The 17,226-nt window shown below is 41.5% G+C and overlaps 2 protein-coding genes across 5 annotated transcripts in view; both read left to right on the top strand.

Annotated features, from left to right (window-relative positions):
* The window catches only part of acoxl (acyl-CoA oxidase-like), a 533,322-nt gene extending 526,391 nt beyond the window's left edge, over nucleotides 1-6,931 (top strand). The window contains exon 19 of the mRNA XM_070885754.1: nucleotides 6,428-6,931. Within this exon, the coding sequence (XP_070741855.1) occupies nucleotides 6,428-6,622 (195 nt within the window). The 3' untranslated portion in view covers nucleotides 6,623-6,931. The remainder of the gene's footprint in view (nucleotides 1-6,427) is intronic.
* Nucleotides 6,932-9,113: 2,182 nt separating this feature from the next.
* The window catches only part of LOC139267436 (bcl-2-like protein 11), a 39,872-nt gene continuing 31,759 nt past the window's right edge, over nucleotides 9,114-17,226 (top strand). For 2 of the 4 annotated variants that reach the window (XR_011593901.1, XM_070885755.1), the window contains exons 1-3: nucleotides 9,114-9,230; nucleotides 13,415-13,517; nucleotides 13,666-13,817. Coding sequence is in view for 3 of the 4 variants with exons in the window: in XM_070885755.1 (XP_070741856.1) it covers nucleotides 13,712-13,817 (106 nt within the window). In the remaining variant the exon portion in view is untranslated. The remainder of the gene's footprint in view (nucleotides 9,231-13,414; nucleotides 13,518-13,665; nucleotides 13,818-17,226) is intronic. The other 2 variants (XM_070885756.1, XM_070885758.1) reach the window with 2 other exon arrangements.

The following is a 17,226-nucleotide window of genomic DNA, read 5'->3' as shown; positions in this document are numbered from 1 at the left end:
CGGTTTCTCTGAGACTGAATTTGAGTGACTATTTTACATAATTTGAGCGGCACGGTTGGTTTAGTGAGACACATTTCATTCAACGAGAAAGGGTGAAGAAAGAAAAAGGAAGGAAGAAAGAAAAAAAGACATATTTATATTGCGCTTTTCACGACCACCGAACGTCCCTTTACAGCTTTACAGCCAAAGAAATACCTTTTAAAGTGCAGTTACTGTTGTAATGTAGGAAATGTGGCAGCCAATCTGCACACAGCAAGCTCCCACAAACAGCAATGTGATAATGGCCTGATTATCTGTATTAGTGATGTTGGCTGAGGGATAAATATTGGCCAGGACACCAGGGATAACTCCCCTGCTCCTCTTCGAAATAGTGCCATGAGATCTTTTACGTCTTTTACCTGAGAGGGAAGGCGGGGCCTCGGTTTAACATCTCATTCAAAAGACGGCACCTCCGACAGTGCAGCGCTCTCTCAGCACTGCACTGGAGTGTCAGCTTAGATTTTTGTGCTCAAGTCACTGGACCCACAACCTTCTGACTCAGAGGTGAGAGTGCTATCCACTGAGCCACAGCTGAAGGTGAAGTCATTGCAAGTGACATTACTAGTGTAGCCATAGATTTTTAGTATGTGATGTGAATGACACCATCTCATGCGCAGGTTGAAATCACGAGTCGACTGAAAACCAGAAGTATCTACGCTGTCGCTAATCACTCCATCAAACTAAATGCTCTGGGTAAGAACTGCAGTGAGAAATGTGGGTAGAAACTGAGTAGAAACTGTGGGGGTGGGGGGGCACCTTTTACATTACGAAGTGATTAGTGACAGTGTCATGAGTTCCGAATTTCCTCCAGTCCAGTAATGTCACTTGACGCACACGCAGCTTTCTGAAAAATAAACTCGTTGCCATTCATGGTCAAGAGCGTGATCCAGGTCTACAGAGGGAGAACGTGTAAAAGGGGTGGGGCAATAACGTGATCCAGGTCTGGGAGGAGGGAGAAGAGGAGAGGGAGAATGTCGTTCAGGTAGGAGGGGGGCAAGAACATGATCCAGGTCAAGTAGAGTGAGGAGAACGTGATCCATCTTCCCATATGGATCATATTCTCCATCTCATCACACCGCCAACCCCCTTTTGACCAGTGTCACATTCTTCCCCGCATTGTTCTCTTTGCTAACCCCCGATCTCCAATCTCTCTCCCCTCCAATCTCTTCTTTTGCCCCCTCTGATCTTCCCATTCCGATCTCCTCTCTCCCCCCTCCGATTTGGTGTTCAAGCTCGACCAGCCCAGATGTTGTGCTAGCATTCATAGTGCTTATTAAAGTCAGTTAATTTTACCAGCAGAGCGAAGCTCAGATAAGTCATAGATAGCAAATACTTTGCACAGTTTTACAAACTAGTTCTGATTCATTTTCTGAAAAAAAAACAAATCTCGCCATTCTTTAAAGAAAGACTTGCATTTATATTGTGCCTCAGGACATCCCAAAGTACTTTACAGCCAGCAAAGTACTTTTGTTGTAGTCATTGTTGTAATGTAGGATTTTTAGATACTACAGAGTGAGATTGCTCCAGTCACACTTTAAATGTGTTGGTGAAGATTGCTCCTTCAAGAACACCTCGCAGGATCTTTTAAACTGTGTACTAGCTCACTCGAAATGTTGAACACATTGACGATGTCATGGCACAAGAGGAACTCTTATTCTTATATTCTCTTACACATATTTTGGAGGAAACCTCGAGATTTGCTGTCAGGAATCGTGAGGGGCAACATCCAACGATCAATAAAATAAATCTTCCATTGCCAAGTGTCTTCCTCATTTCGTGGGATTTTATTATTTCTTGTTAGCTGCATAATTGACCTGTTATCAGATGAGAATCTACAAGCTGCCTTCCGAGCCCCATTTCTGTAATTATTAGCTTGTCTACTTTTAACCCTATTAGTCTAAGTGTGTCTCTGGAGACGTCACGCTGAGTGTACAGACCAAGCAGGCCTGTGTGGCTGAGGCCTCTGAGGCCTGATCAGATAAAGGTACCTCTCCCGAAGGGCTGGACAGACAACAAGCAGCATGCAGCATAGGCATGTGTGTGTGAATTTTCTCAGTGTGGCTACAGTCCATCACAGTCACATCGCCATTGTCCTGCACAGTTTCTCATTCCACTTTTCAATATTAGCACCAGAAGTGACTTTTGGATGCATGGGAACCGAGCAGACAAAAAGAGCGGATGAGTCACTGTGTATAGTGGAAAATATAGCAGCTAAAACAACTGGACCTTTGAAGCCGGGCGACTGTGAGCTGAAAAAGCCCTCTGATCCATAAGTGAGAAAAGCAATGACTAACTAACAGAAGAGTGTATTTTAAGCAAAGTAGATAGTTGTAAAAGGACAGATTCATTCTAATAGTTTTTGACCTTCTGTAGCCTTAGCTCTTTGGGAAAGTCCTTTGAAGTTTGCTGGAGTACTGCATTTGCTTTAGTGGTGCATTTCAGTTCTCATAGTAATGTGCGTCAATCTCTCAGAAATGCCATCCAAGGACACTGTTTGATTTTGTGTGTGAGGGTGAGAGAAAGCCACTTTGGGGCATTAACAATCAGTATCGTGGCTGCAGGTATTAGAGAGAGAAAACTGTATTCTGAGAAATGAATGATAAAACTGTTTTCTCATTATGTTATTGCTGTAATCTAGGACATTTAGAACTGATTTTATTTTTTGGGGGGTGCTGGTGAGGTGACCAATCTCTCACCTATTTTGAGGCAGTGACTTGTGCTGGGGTAGAGTATGCTGGATGCTGAGGGTCATCAGAACCAAGCTCAATCCTATCCTCAGCAGACATATACACACACACACACATTCCAGCGGGAGCCACAGAAAGTGATCAGGACAGGGAACCTTGGCTATTTTTTCTCCTGGTTAGCCCGGGGACTGAGGCCAGTTATTGTGCCCTTCATACTACCCCAACTGAAACAAGCTAACTACACCAGTATAACAGTAAAAATAATTTATTGATTCTTTAAGTTGATACAGGAATATAATGAATAGTATAGTAGGCGATGAGTCCTTTTTTTAAGTGAGTTAAGTGAGACAAGCTATGGGGAGGGCTGGGCTGGACTTACACTTGCTGGTAGGTTAGAAGAAGATGGGTATTAGATGGGTATAGAATCACAAGCACAATGCACATGTTAAGAACACATTGGTTTCCTTGCTGACCCAGGGCAAATATTTTCACTCAGAGATTTACTGTGCCCATTTTGAAGTGTGATTATGCCTGCAGAGTCAACACCCTTTATTCCACGAATCTCCTGGTTTATTTTAAAAGAACACAATCATTCAATCCCAGGTGATCTCAGGTTGTGTAATAAGATGCATGATTTGGATCATTTGGATTTGGATCAATACTTTTGTTCAATAAATAAACTATTTTTAGGTTGAGTTATCTTCCACTGAGATAAGTGTACAGGTGGAAACCTTCGCATTTGTCATTAGTAAACACGCCAAAGCATTATGCCTGAAATGATTTGGCAGCAATAGTTATACAGATTATTTGGATTGTGTATATTTTTCATCAATATTAATATTGATTGTATACATCCTTTAAGTTAACTTGATATTGAGCACCTCACTGTGATCCCCGGTCCATGTTAATCTCAGCTAGAGTGCTTCAGTGCTCCTGGTTTAAGGAGGGGAAATCAGCCAGGGTGCCTGCTCCTGATTGCTATCCAGCGAACTGTGCTAGAAATGTTTGCTGTAGACATTGAGTGAGGACAGAGTCGGGTTCGGGTGTGATTACTCTCCACCAGCAGTCAAATAGTCCACAGTGTCGAGGTGCACACGGATATTGACCACTTGGGGAAAGTATCGGAGGTCAGTGAGCACCCATTGAACCTGACTCCAGCAAGGAGTCAATATCCTTCAAGAAAAAAAGAGGAAGAGAAATATTGGTGAGGAATAAAATTTTTAACAAGTCGCCTCCCTCCTGGAAAAACAAGATATTCAGAAACTATCAATGCTCTGTGCAATCATTACCCTTTCACAAATCCTTTTGCAACTTTGTCACAAGACAAAACAGCGTTTTAATTTCTGCTGGGTATCCCTAAGTGTGACACTCCTTTACAAAAAAGGAAGAGTGCTATTCATTTGTCCAGGTAAACAGTCTAACCCCCCCCCCCGCCCCAGCAATGAACAAAAAGAAGCACTAAGCTGTTGCTGATTACTGCAGTAGAAAAAAGAGAATTAATGGAAAATCAATGGGTTTGAGTTCCCATTCCTTCTGTTAGTTCATTTCCGGATAGAAGGAATGACCCATTAGATTACCAGATAGATATGGATGAGGAACTCCATTTGCTTATCCTATCCTAACCCATCCAGCCAGAGAAAAGAAAACTGCAGTTTTCCCCAGCACAGCATTCAACTGTATTTCTTAAATAATTCCAAGATGTTTACTTCCACTACACCACATTACATTCTACATGTTAAATAATGACCTGCAGTTTTCTCTCCTAAGGGATGAACTGAACATCCTCCCACTTGAGTGTCACCCATCCAAAACTGCAGCATTCTCTCTTTCCCCAATACTGTGACGTTGTTCTTTTATTTACTGCTGTTTTCTCAAATCTTACCCAAGACATGTTTTTAAATTTACAAAACAGTACATTCCAGTTCAGTGTTTGCACATTCTCAGCCACCTGTTCCAGTCTGTCCCTTGATTTTACATTTTGAGACTTCTGTGTTTGGTGTTGCCTTTGTTTTTAAACATTGTATTGGTGCAAATTGTAAAAAAACCTTGCATTTCTGTATCACTTTATTACATCTCTCAGAAACATCACAGGATGAATTACTTTGAAGTGCGTTCACAGTTATGTATGCAAATTATAAAAAAAAACTGATTGGATTGAATCATTTATTTTTATAGAAACAGGAGCCAAATGATATTTAAAATGCTTTCCTTTCTATAAGGCTTTAGTACAAAGTGCGTCACCCAGTGAATTAGCTTTTTAAAAAAAGATTGCACTGATTAGATTTGTCCCCATATGATCGATTTGTACAGACTGGGACGATAATAGCTTCCGTTTTTATTCATCTTGATTGTAAAGCTACAAAATCTTAGAATAATAATAAAATTTGTGAAATGTTAGAAATCTAAGCCCCTACGTAATATATTAGGACATTTTTAATAAGTTTCTCTTTCAAGTGTTTTTTTTTACTTTATCGGTGAGTAATTTGATTTATTTTGTCTTTGAAAACACCAGTCAAATGCGCCTGAACAGTTTTGTGCCACTTTTTAAGCAGCCCAGACGCCGGCGGACTGTGTATAGAAATTTAGAAGGGCACTATGCGGCTTCTTTGCAGCTCGATTTTAAAGGCTTGTCTAGCCCATGTTTGGATGGTATTTTATTGCATTACTGACTGGCTGCGTGCGTTCCATAACATTTAAATAATATAAATGATCCGATCTTTTTTCATAATCCCGCCGCTTATAAATTATATCGTGCCGAGTGGTAGCGTTTTTTTTACCCATAGCGAACCTTGCTGGTTACTGTTCGTTTGACAAGAAATAAATTTAATATCGCTTTTGGAGCTTTTATAAGTGAGAACAATAATACAGGGACAGCAGAGATAGCAATTTGGAGAGTGTTTTAAACAGCTGATTAACCACACTCTATCATTTCGAAACGATCTGCCCACACGGTCGATGTAATTCTAGACAGTATTTGTTAATCTATATATACACACTCACAAACATAAACTTCAGACAATAACTAAAAGCTAAAGTTCTTCTAGCAGGGTGGCTGGATGGAGAGCGGGACATTACTGGATGCTTTGTACAGAGATATTTGTTTTAATATGTTCATTAAGTGTGCGTGCTGAGACACAAAACTTCACCCCCGCACTGATGTCAAGGGAAATCGTGTGTGTGTCTGTTTTTTTCTTCCAGTGGTTTCTTCGGTTCTAAGTACTCAGCAGCCGATTAAAAAAAAAATCATATTACAGGCACTAATATTTAACGTGACGGGGAAGATCGACGGTTACACGACTTTCCGACACATTGAACTGAAAGTAACTTTCTCCTGTTGCTGCTGATGTCCTGGGTGAGAAGGGTCAGGGCGGGGTGGGGGGTGAGTGAGTGTGTGAGTGAGGAATGTGGTGAATGGGACATACACTGGAAATTAGCCCGTTTGAACTGCTGACAGCAGAAGGAAATTTCGGATTAAAAGCACTCCAAAAACGAAAATAGAATGACGAAGCCGGTTTGAGGATATGAAATGGTTCCCGTTGTTAGCTTTTTTGCTCAAGTCTCGCATCCACCTGCATCATGCCAGGGTGACCCCCACTCCCGATGGTTGATTTAACATTGCCCCGCAATACCCTTGTGAATGGGTGTTTTGTTTTTCGTTTGCTGATAACCCCGTCTTCTCACTGACCCGCCGTTTCTTTCAGCTAACCGAACTGTGCCGGTCGGCCAAGGAGGACGCTCTGACCGTACTGTCGGCTTTCAATATCCCCAGCACAACCGTTCACGCTCCGATCGCCGGCATTCCCAACCCGCGAGCAACCTGGGCTTTCTATCCCAAACCTCGCTTGGATCATCCTAGAGCCGCCAAAGCGACATTAGCAGCCCGGGCCAAACTATAAAACCCACGGGAGCAGGAGTTGAAGGAACCGGACCGTGCCAAACCATTACTTTTTGTATGCAACTATTTTTTCCCCCCTCACTGTTAGTATGATAGAAATTTACAGCGCCGGTAATCATTTTTGTTTCTGTAACCTGAGCACACGGAAATAACATTGTAAAACTGTAATAAATATAATGTTGTTGTAATCAAAGTAGCATGAAACACGTTGAGATTTTCAGAAACCATTCTTATTATGGTACTGTATTTTTGTGAAATAATGGGAATCAAAAAATTTATATCGATCAAATAAACACATTTTCATTCCAAACGGGCCGCTTGTATTTTTTGTTACCTCCTCCGTTTTGCGCGGTTATCGTGCGGATTTTGACTTTGCTGATTCGTGTGGGTGGACATTGCTACTTTCTCACTTGATACTATCTCTTTCAGACCGAAATCCTCCCTTGAACATAAACTCAAAACACTGCCTCTGCGCTGGCTCACGTGGACCCCATGTACACAATAACATTGAGAAGGAAAGTCTTTATGGCAATAGTCAGAGCGCATCAAATAGACTTTTTTAATCTATTTTTGAAAATTAAACTCTTGCGTTTTTTTTAACTTGTTTCTTTTCTTCAAGTGTGTATATAATCTAAAGGTGTTGAGGTTAAAGCTTGCCGTGTGTACTTTGCAGCCCTGGTATTTGCGCGTTGTGGCTGTCGGTCCCGACCCGCGCTAAACCCTGCCTCTCAAGTCATTTTGCTCGTATTTTACCGATATATTGGAAGCAACATGATGCTTGTTTATCATTGTTATCCGCAACGCTATGATTCCCGAGTTAAACCAGAGCATAAATAAGTCTGACGTTTATTTCATATACCAATCTTTCTCTCTGCAATAACCAGCTTTGAGGGAATTCAGCAATTTCCACGGTGCTGCTCTTCCCATGTGAAGAAATACAAGATAATTGCAAACTATTGTGCTCTATAAATATATTACATAGCACTGTATTCGTCCACCGTACCATTCTTTGATGCTGCTGACAGACTTAATAATTATCCCGAAAAGAAATCTGTTGAAAAAAGAAGTTTGGATGTGACAAGTCGCGCTTTCATCATTGCTCATAAAGCTTCAATAACTATATTCATTTAGCACTTTCTGTTTTGTTGCATTGGGGTTTTTTGGTTTGTTTATGTTGCTGAGATTTCCATCCCTGCCAGTTTTCACATCAGTGTCTCCGGTCGCCGCCGCTCAAGAGATGTTTAAAAACATTGAGGGAAAATCAGCGGCGGCATTTCGGCTGTTACCGACTTCACAAATACTTGGGAGTTGACTTGGGTTTTTTTACTTAAAAGTTTGAATGACCAACATTCAAAGAGAAACTGCCGGTGGTGGCAATAATCTTGTTTAAATTTCCCCCACCTAATGTTATTTTTCTCTTTTTCTTCTAAATTTGCGGTGATGAGAAAATAATTAAAGGAGCCCCCCTCCCCGTTTCTAATAGGTTATAGAGCCCTATTGCTATGTGATTATAGACAAACATCTTGTGTTTCGTTCTCATTTAAGCCGAATAGTTTGTGCGATTAAACACAGGGCATCTTTATTGATCTGAAAACGCCGGTTCCGCCGCGTGCAGTCACTTTATTCATCGATAATTTCCCCTTCCTGCCTCTTGACAGTGGCCATTTCTCCCCGAGCCTGACTTGTTGCAGCATGTCCCGCTCGTATTTACTTCTCTACCGATTTGAATCTAATCGCATCTTCCTAGCAGTGTTGACCCCCAAAACCCAAGCCTCTCCTAAAGAGGAAGTTCCAGATCTCATTTGAGCCTCTCCCTCCATACCCGGACCGCTCCGACGTTTTGTTCCCCTTCTCTCCCGCCGCTTGTCTGTGGGTTAAACCGTGCTTGCCGGCGTCAAGATAGCTTTTTTTGAAAAAGGAAAAGTGCCTTACTTTCGAGAGCGATTAGTTTATTATACCCTCACCCGACATTACCCTCAACCTGTTCAATGTTGACAAGTGCCCACTTGTCCAGACATTCTTTTCACCGGGTTTTAATTTCTATTTAAATGAGTCTTTTAAAACTCTGTTAGACAGAAGTTTAAGTAATCCATCCACTGCACCATCCCACGCACAGAAAACCCGTTGTCTCCCTGATGTGTAATGTTAGACAATACTTAGAATCCATCATCCCTGAAATCAAAACAAACTTAAGAAAAATAGTAATTATATATACAGCGATGGTTTCCTGGATTTGCCTCTGTAGGCGGGTGTTTATATTCTCAACTCGCTGTCTGCCCCCCCCCCTCCCCCCTCCGAATTCTCCATCTACCTGCCCTGACTTGCCCCCTGTAGGGCCGGGCTGGCTTTCAGTGGATACATATATATAATGTGTGTGTGTTTGTGTGTCTTATGTACGGCCTCTGGGCGGGGACCTGGGGGAGGGGGGAGAGAAAGAGGGAGGAGGAGTGTCGGCTCATTGGAGCATTGCTGAGACCTGGGGCGATCAGTGCCGCACTCGCACACATACCCTCAGCAGCTACTGGAAAGTGATCTCAAGAGTCTGCGAGTCTCCGGGAGCTTCAAAACAAAGGAGAGCGACCAAGTCAGACCGTGCTGCCACCCGACAGGTGAGCCACTTCCAGCAGAGACCGGCTAGAGCCCTTTATCTATTTACTTCAGATTGGTGGGGTGGCGGAGGGGCAAATCACTTTTTTCCCCCACTTGCACGAACTTGTAAATAAACGGGCAGCGGGACTGAGTGAACGGGAACAGAGTGCGATTGGTAAAAGCAACGATCGGTGCAAAACAGCCCTTTCCTCCCCCGACCCTGCCTGACCCGCTCATCCCCTGGGCGTAGATTGTTCTGAAGTGAAGTTTGGTGCAATCCTGTGAGTGGCGTGCGGCTTCTCGAGGAGGGGGAGGCGGGCTCGTGTGTTTATTGTCCAGCGGCTGCAAAATTCACTCCACGGCACCAATAACAAAACCACATGTATTGTGGTTTACGGAGGCGATCGACCGAAAGTTGGGGAGTTAGGACTGTTACTTCACACACACACACACATATATATGCGAGTGCATTCTGTCATATATCATCTTTAAAAACCAAACACAACTGATATACAAAGCCGCTTTTTTTTTTGTTTTTAAGTGGAAGATCTCGCCTCTTGACCCGGCAATGCGCTTAAGTTTTGCATCACTTCGCCATAACTTTTTATTTATTTTTAAAAAACGTTCCCGATCGCTTTTAGCTACGCTTAAAACATTGTCACTTAAACGGACTTTTGGATTAACTGCATTGCCCATATATATATATATATATAAATTTCTGCAACAAATTGATGTCACCGACGTCTTTATTGTCGGAGTGGGAGAAGCGAAAGGAAAATGTAAAAAAAATTATATTTAAATTTTTTTAAGTAAAGCAAATTGGGTATTTAAAAAAAATTGAAATGCATGTGGCAGGAGGGGTAGTAATATACGGCTGAATGTTGAGTGCCGTGCTTTGGGCGTTGTCGGTGTTTGCTGAGAGCTGGTTGTAAATGGCCTGTAGTACTGTGTAAAAGTTTCTCTGCACCCAATGCCAACGCGCTGTGCGCATGTGACAGAACGCCAGTGTCAACAAACAACAAAAAGGCGGCCAATGGGGAGCGCCGACGTCACGCCTCCAGCCTTCCAACCGCCTGCCGGCCTGTGCGGCGCGCCGAGCGCTGATTGGCCGGCGAGCCGGCAGGGGCCGCGTTCCAAGGCACGTCAATCAAAGGCCGGCTTGTGTGTGCGGGGCGCGTGCTCCTATCGTCTGAAAGTGGCAGGCAAGGCGGCGGGACAAGTGTGACATGGAGTGAACCCTGGGACTTGTAGTCTTTCATTGTAGCTTGCCGGCCCCCCCCCCAGCAACAATGCACAGTAATTATAACACAAGCGTATGGCCACTGTAAGAACCCCGCCCCCACCCCAGCAACAATGCACAGTAATTATAACACAAGCGTATGGCCACTGTAAGAACCCCGCCCCCACCCCAGCAACAATGCACAGTATGGCCACTAACAGGAATGGGACAAGTCCGACTCTTTCTCTAATAGTTAAGATTTGTTCTATTATGTTATACATTGCAACAGGTATGTTTCAGGAGGAGAGGGGACACACAAAACTTAGTTTGTATTTGTAACCAGATGCACACGATGAATCTGAAGCACTGTTTTTAAACTCCGGGCATTTTCTTTTGGGGGGGCAATAAAAGTCTCCAGCAGCAGAAGTTCGAGCACAGGCAGAGCAGCGCAGCGCAGCCACAGAGTGCAGCCTGCACTGTGTTGACAGTCTGCAAGCTGTGACGCACTTGTCGGAGCTGCTGCCAGTTCTGAAAACGCTGTGCTCAGCACTTTGGAGAGAACAATGGGACTGTAGTAGGAACAACGCCAGGTCCACATCGAGTCTTCCCTCACATCTCTTACTACGAGATTTCATCAGCAAAACAGATTTCTCTTGGGGGAAGAGACTTAAGTTCCAGGTTTTATGATGACTTGTAGATAGAGAACTTCTGTTGCGGTTCTCACTGAGCCAAGCAAGTGATCTGCATCGTGATTGCAGCCTGATCGTTAACATTAATTAACTAATGAGGCGATTAAATTATTCAGAGCCTTATTAAATTGGGAAAATAAAGAGACCTACTTGTCTCTTTATTCAAATCTGAGCATAGTCAAGACTGTCAACCTGGTCATCCCTTATTGTTTTATCACCAAGGGAGTTGCTTTAAGGTTGAGATTTTCCAAATGTGACATTATCCTTTATGCATGTGAGCTGGGCTGATGGTGAACATAGAGAGTTGATGAAATGATGTACATGTATTTTAAACATGTACCTATTGTGAAATGCATCAGTTTATATATACTGGATTAGTCAGGGATACAATTGCTGAACAATTTTGAAAGGATATTGTGGAGGTAACTTTCTCTCATACAGCTTGTGAAAAATATAAATGACCAGGAACAGACCAGAGACATAATCACATGCAAAGAGTAGGTTGAACAACAGGGAGAATGTTGGGATGCGTGGTGGAGCAGGATATAGCATTTACCAAAACATTTTTGGGGTGACATTCTCTCTTCGTTCCCTCCCACATGGTTGTGTCTTTGCAGCAGACTTAAGGTCCATTTTACATCTTTCACTTATTTGTCACACTGATTTTTTTGCAAGAAATAATAAGTTCAGCACTCCTTCCAATACTTTTCTTCTCTCTCCTCCCCTTTCTCCTAATGATGGTGATATGTTGGAATAAGTCTCTAAGCTGCCATCGGTCCTTGGGTATATCACCCAAGTGATAATTCTTGTGTGAATCTGGACAGTAAATGGAAGCAAGCTATTTGACCTCAGGGGCATCACATCTCTTAACAAGAGCAGACCCACTTTCTAGCAGTGGTCTCTTGATAGCAATCAGGTGCAGATTTTTTCCCTAAGGGCAGTGAGGCTAATTGTAGAGTCTTCATTGCTGATATCAGACATAGACCAAGGATTAAACCTGGGACATTCCTGGTTTGTATCACTTAGTACCCCATTGAGCAATACATCTATCTACTGAGCCACTAGGGGGAGAGGCCCTCATTCAAAATTGAATGGACTTTATTATGAATATGTTCTTCTGTGCTTGTAGATAAAATACAAAGTTGTGATTCTACATTTTACAAATCCAGCTTGAAGTATTAACTGCTAGTTGAGATCCTAAAAAGAATTAGCATATAACCATAAAACGTTAAGAATAATCATTTAGCTATAAAAGTGTTTAAGAATCATGAAGGGTTTAGATAAAGTAAACAAAGATAAACTGTTACCATTGTCTGTAGGGTTGATAACCAGAGAGCACAGATTTAAGGGAATTGGGCAAAAGAACCATAGGCTACATGAGGGGAAAAATTCTGCAACGAGTGGTTAGGATTTGGAATGCACTGCCTGATAGGGTGATGGAAACAGTTTCAGTACTGGATTTCAAAAGGCAAATATAAATACTTGAAGGATGGCCTCCTTCTATGCTATACTATTCTAAGATTCTAAGCAGTATATATTCCGTAAAAGTGGTTACCAGGCATGTGTTTTCACTACAATACCAGACAGATTGTGCAGTGTGTCCTGTTTGATACAAGTCAGGTAACTTTCTTTTGGGAGTTTCTGACAGTAAGGCATGGAAAAGGAAAAACAATTTAATGGCAATACCCAAAAAACATGCTTAAATTTGACAAACGAGACAAATCAACCGCCTGAGGGATTCATTGGAAGCAGTCAACTTGGCAAGTGCGTACAATTGACTTGGTGCCAGGATCAGCTATAGCTGTAGTGCGGGAGCAGTTTTGACTATCTTCTCCACCCAGCCTGCTACATTTAATCCCAGCACAAAAATGAAGGACAATAATGTCTTTTTCAAAAATTGGGAAAAGTATCTACTGAGATTAAATTTAAAATATTGCACCTGTTTACCTGACAGGAGGCTGATTTAGAAAGGCTAAGAATACAAGTTGGCAACAAAGTGGTCGACTTCATGATTAGCTGTGCGATGAGGGGGGAAGTTCAAAATTTGTTCATACGTAATATATATATTGATTTTGAAACAAACCTTTAAAAATGCAGCCGAGTTGGCAGGGCTGTCAAGTTAGAGGGGTTGATGAGTTGTGAGATTCTATTTTGTAATTTATTTTCTATGTATTTGTGATTGAGGCAATAAACAGAAATGTAGCATAAAGTATCGTTATTTCACAAATCAAAACTCATTTTTATAGCACTTTCAAAAAGATTTGAGATGAAAATATTTTTGTTTTCTTTCGAATAGGAGAAAATGCAACTACTTTCTGTTCCATAGACGTGAAGGTGGATCCGACTGGGAACTAAACAGCATCCATATTGCAGACTTAGCATCACAAGCATGTTAAGAGGTGAGCTTTCTGATCAAGGGGATTCCCCTACTAGCACAAGCTGCGAAAGTATCCAGTTGTCTCCAAACTTCGTTACGACATGTCCACTCTTTAATATTAATTTCTTGCGTGGACCACATTCCTCTATTACCCCATCTTCGCGATCCAGCAGGTTATCCAGTGGATGCTATTCTCTTGACACAGACAGCGGACAGATGACTAAACCCATAAGCTGCGACAAGTCTACACAGACTCCAAGTCCAACCTGCCAAGCCATCTACCATGTACAGCACGCCTTGGCACAGCGTTTGCAGAATCGTGGTAAGAGCCTCCTTCTTTGGTGTCGGGCAGAAATGCAGCCAGAAATTCTTCTAATTGAGTTAAGAAAGTTAATGAATTTTGCTGCTGTTTTTATCACTTAGATTAATATTGGTGCTGTGGAGCTGAAATTATGCACAGCAGAAAGTACCTAAATTAGATGAGTTTCAGATTTGATTTGAGCATTCTGGGTGGGGGGGTGTATGTACAAGACTGATGAAAGGTCTTTTGTTTACTTGGAAGTTTTAATGATTTTTTTCTGTGTATGTTATAAAATTAGCTAATATGCTCACTCAAGACTGCTTCTCTTTGAAAGACCATATCCAGAAACGTTACAGCTATTTGTAAATATGTACAATCCTCATTTCAAGTAACAATTACAAATGGCTGAGGTTTGGGCTGATTATGCAAGATGTGAACTTCTAAGTGTGCCCATGAAAACAGATGAATGCAACCCGTGAGATGCATTGTTTTAAATGCAAAGTCATTTGGAATGATGGCCACCACATTTGTGATAAGGGGAAATAGGTTTTATTTTGAACAAATGTTTTTTTTTGGTTTCACACAGGGTGCATATTAAGAGTTTGTTTGTTGGAAGTTTATTTCATGCACTATTTACACTCAGAAACAAAAATAACATCAGTATTTGTCCCTCATACTCTTATCAGTAATAGAATTCCAGTAAAGAGATTATACGTCTATGTCACAGAATCATAGAATAGTGCAGCACAGGAGGAGGCCACTGGGCTCATTGAGTCTGTGCCTGTCTAAATCCAGTGAATGCACAGCACTTACATTCTACCATTTCCAAGGATGATCTCTCAGCCAGATCTCCCAGGCTTGGGTATGTGTGTGCATTTTTAATCAAAACAATGTCCTTGACAGGATCCAGGTGGGGAAAGTATGAAAAGAATACACAAAAACAGAACAGGTTATGACTTTTGAGTCCTTTGAGTGATTGTAGTACATGTTGACTGCTCTGCATTTTTGCCCATTAGTGACTATCTAATACTGAATGGACCCAGAAAAAGATTGTGGTGTAGTCAAAATATGGGCGGGGACTGTTTGTGCAGAGTAGACAAGAGCACCATCTCAATCATCTGCTCTGCCTCCACATTAGGCTGCTTTTGTTGGCCATTCCTGTACTGATGATGATGATGTTGTAGATGATTAGATTTGATCTGTTAATTCACATTCATAACTTTTCAGGTATAACTGCATGGAATAAAGGATACAATATTTCCGTTATACTAATCAGTTTGCAATTGTAGAGCAATAATAAATGAATGGAAATGGTTGAAGGAAGAAAAGAAATCAGCTCTGGGTTTACTATATTTTGGTAATAATAAGTAAACAGTTGGCTGATTGTGAAGGTTTTGTTTTGTTAGTGCAATACATCCCGAATGACAGCAAACAAGAGTCTGGGGCGTAAATTTGACATAGTTGAACCCTTTTTCCAGACCCACCCTCGTTCTCTTCAAATCGCCTCTCTCGGACATACTTGTGGGCTTTGACATCGGCTGAAATTAGTTCAGTACTGACAGGCACGGTGCATCGGAGCGCCTGATTGGCACCCGCAGCACGCCTGCATTACGATAAGGCCCGAGGACAAATTTAGGATAGTCCTTGGGCCTCTCCCTTCTGACGTGCTATCACTGCTGGAATCGCGGCTGATTTCAGCGCTAACGAATTTTAAGCCACCATGTGTCTATCACAGGCAGTGAATAGGAATATACTAATCTACTTTGCAGAAGATCAAATGGCCAGTTAAGTATGGGACAACTTCGCTTAAAGTTAAACACTACATCAGTTTCACTATATCTCTCCTGCATTTCTAAAAGAAACACTAGATCAAAACGTGCTAATTCTTGCTGAGTGCAAACATTTATTTTCATATTTTATATGATGGTTGAAAAGCAGCTGCAATTGTGTTTGGTCTATATTGCTCAGAATGAAGAGGAGCCCAAGAATAGCAAATCAGGTATCCTGCACTAAGTGTCTGAGTAGATCATGAAGCTTACCATTTGGTAATTGGTAAGGGTCAAGGCTGCGTCTGATGGCTTTTATACCTCGCTAGTGCATAATATTTTTGGTATGTTTGCATTTGCTTTGCAGCAGTTGAAGGTGCATGTTCTGGATTATTGCCTGTCACAAGTGACTTTCATCTCTACAACCATGTCAGCAAAAAATAAACCAAACATTTTTTTGATGAAGCTAAGTGCATTCATTACTTTTTAACTCTGCTTTTTATTAAAGCTACTGCGAGAGCCGTACTTTAGGTCTTCTGGTTTATCATATTTTTTTCTGCTGAGATTTAGGGATAACATGTTATTAAGGGCCGTTGTCACCCATTTAAAGTTCACCTTCACTAATAGCTTTTTTGACCCCTGGAAATTCCATTACAGAGGTCAGGTTTTACACAGGAAGTATCGGTCATCAATGATATATATCTAACCAATAATTCTGGGCACTGTGACAACTAATAATAATTAAAGACAATTAGTGTTAATTCAAAACATAAGTGCTGTAAACATACATTGAAAAGCTATATTCCAACCTGATTTGAGAAACTGCAATCAAAGGCACTCAACCAAGTTGTCTTCCGATAAGTTTAAAAAAAAATTCTAGTCCTTTTAATTAAGCAAAAAGACCCGTTAAGGACATCACATAAAAGAACAGCAGCAAAATATTTGGTTCCCTTTTTTTTTTAGAAGCTGCTTTATTCTGTTACATGGTCAGATAGGGTGACTAGTTGCTCTTGCTTGAAGAGCAGAAATGTTGGCAGTGACTTATGAATCATTTTGTAGGAGAACCCTCTCCCCCCCCACCCTTGACAGACATACATTAAAAAATGGTGTGATAAGAAAATGAGAGAGTGTGAGTTTTCCACACGACATGTGTTAACGCAGTATTCTTAACCTTTTTACGAGCCTGTGCCTCATCTCTTTCCTCACATGTGGGGCTGGTGAATGTCAGACTTCTGTGCAACACAACATAACATCACAAATTAAATGGTGCGTATATTTCTGTTTTATTAATTCAATCTTGGCTCTTTTTTTCAACAGAAAAAAATTGTTTCTCTACTTTAGTTATTGGTGCTGCCACAGAAAGACCTCTCTGAAAGCCCCAGATTTAATTTCACTATTAACCACTTAACCACAGTATTAATTTCCTGAATTACTTAGCCTCTATGGTACAAAGTCAGCATGGGCTGGAAAATTGTTAGCATCATAAGTGTATGGATCAAGTGATAAAATTTTAACTCCGTTTTGCTAGCCGCACATCCCAGTTTCAGCCAAAGCTTGTGCTATCTCGGTTCATTCTGCTTTAATTTGATTGTCTCAGCACTGGTCCCGGTAACCATTGTTTTGTTCTGCTCACCTGAATTTGAAACCGCCTGCAACAGTCTTAT

This window comes from Pristiophorus japonicus, chromosome 7 (genome assembly GCF_044704955.1).
Source record: "Pristiophorus japonicus isolate sPriJap1 chromosome 7, sPriJap1.hap1, whole genome shotgun sequence".
Lineage (NCBI taxonomy): Eukaryota > Metazoa > Chordata > Chondrichthyes > Pristiophoridae > Pristiophorus > Pristiophorus japonicus.
This window is presented reverse-complemented; position numbering and strand designations above follow the sequence as displayed.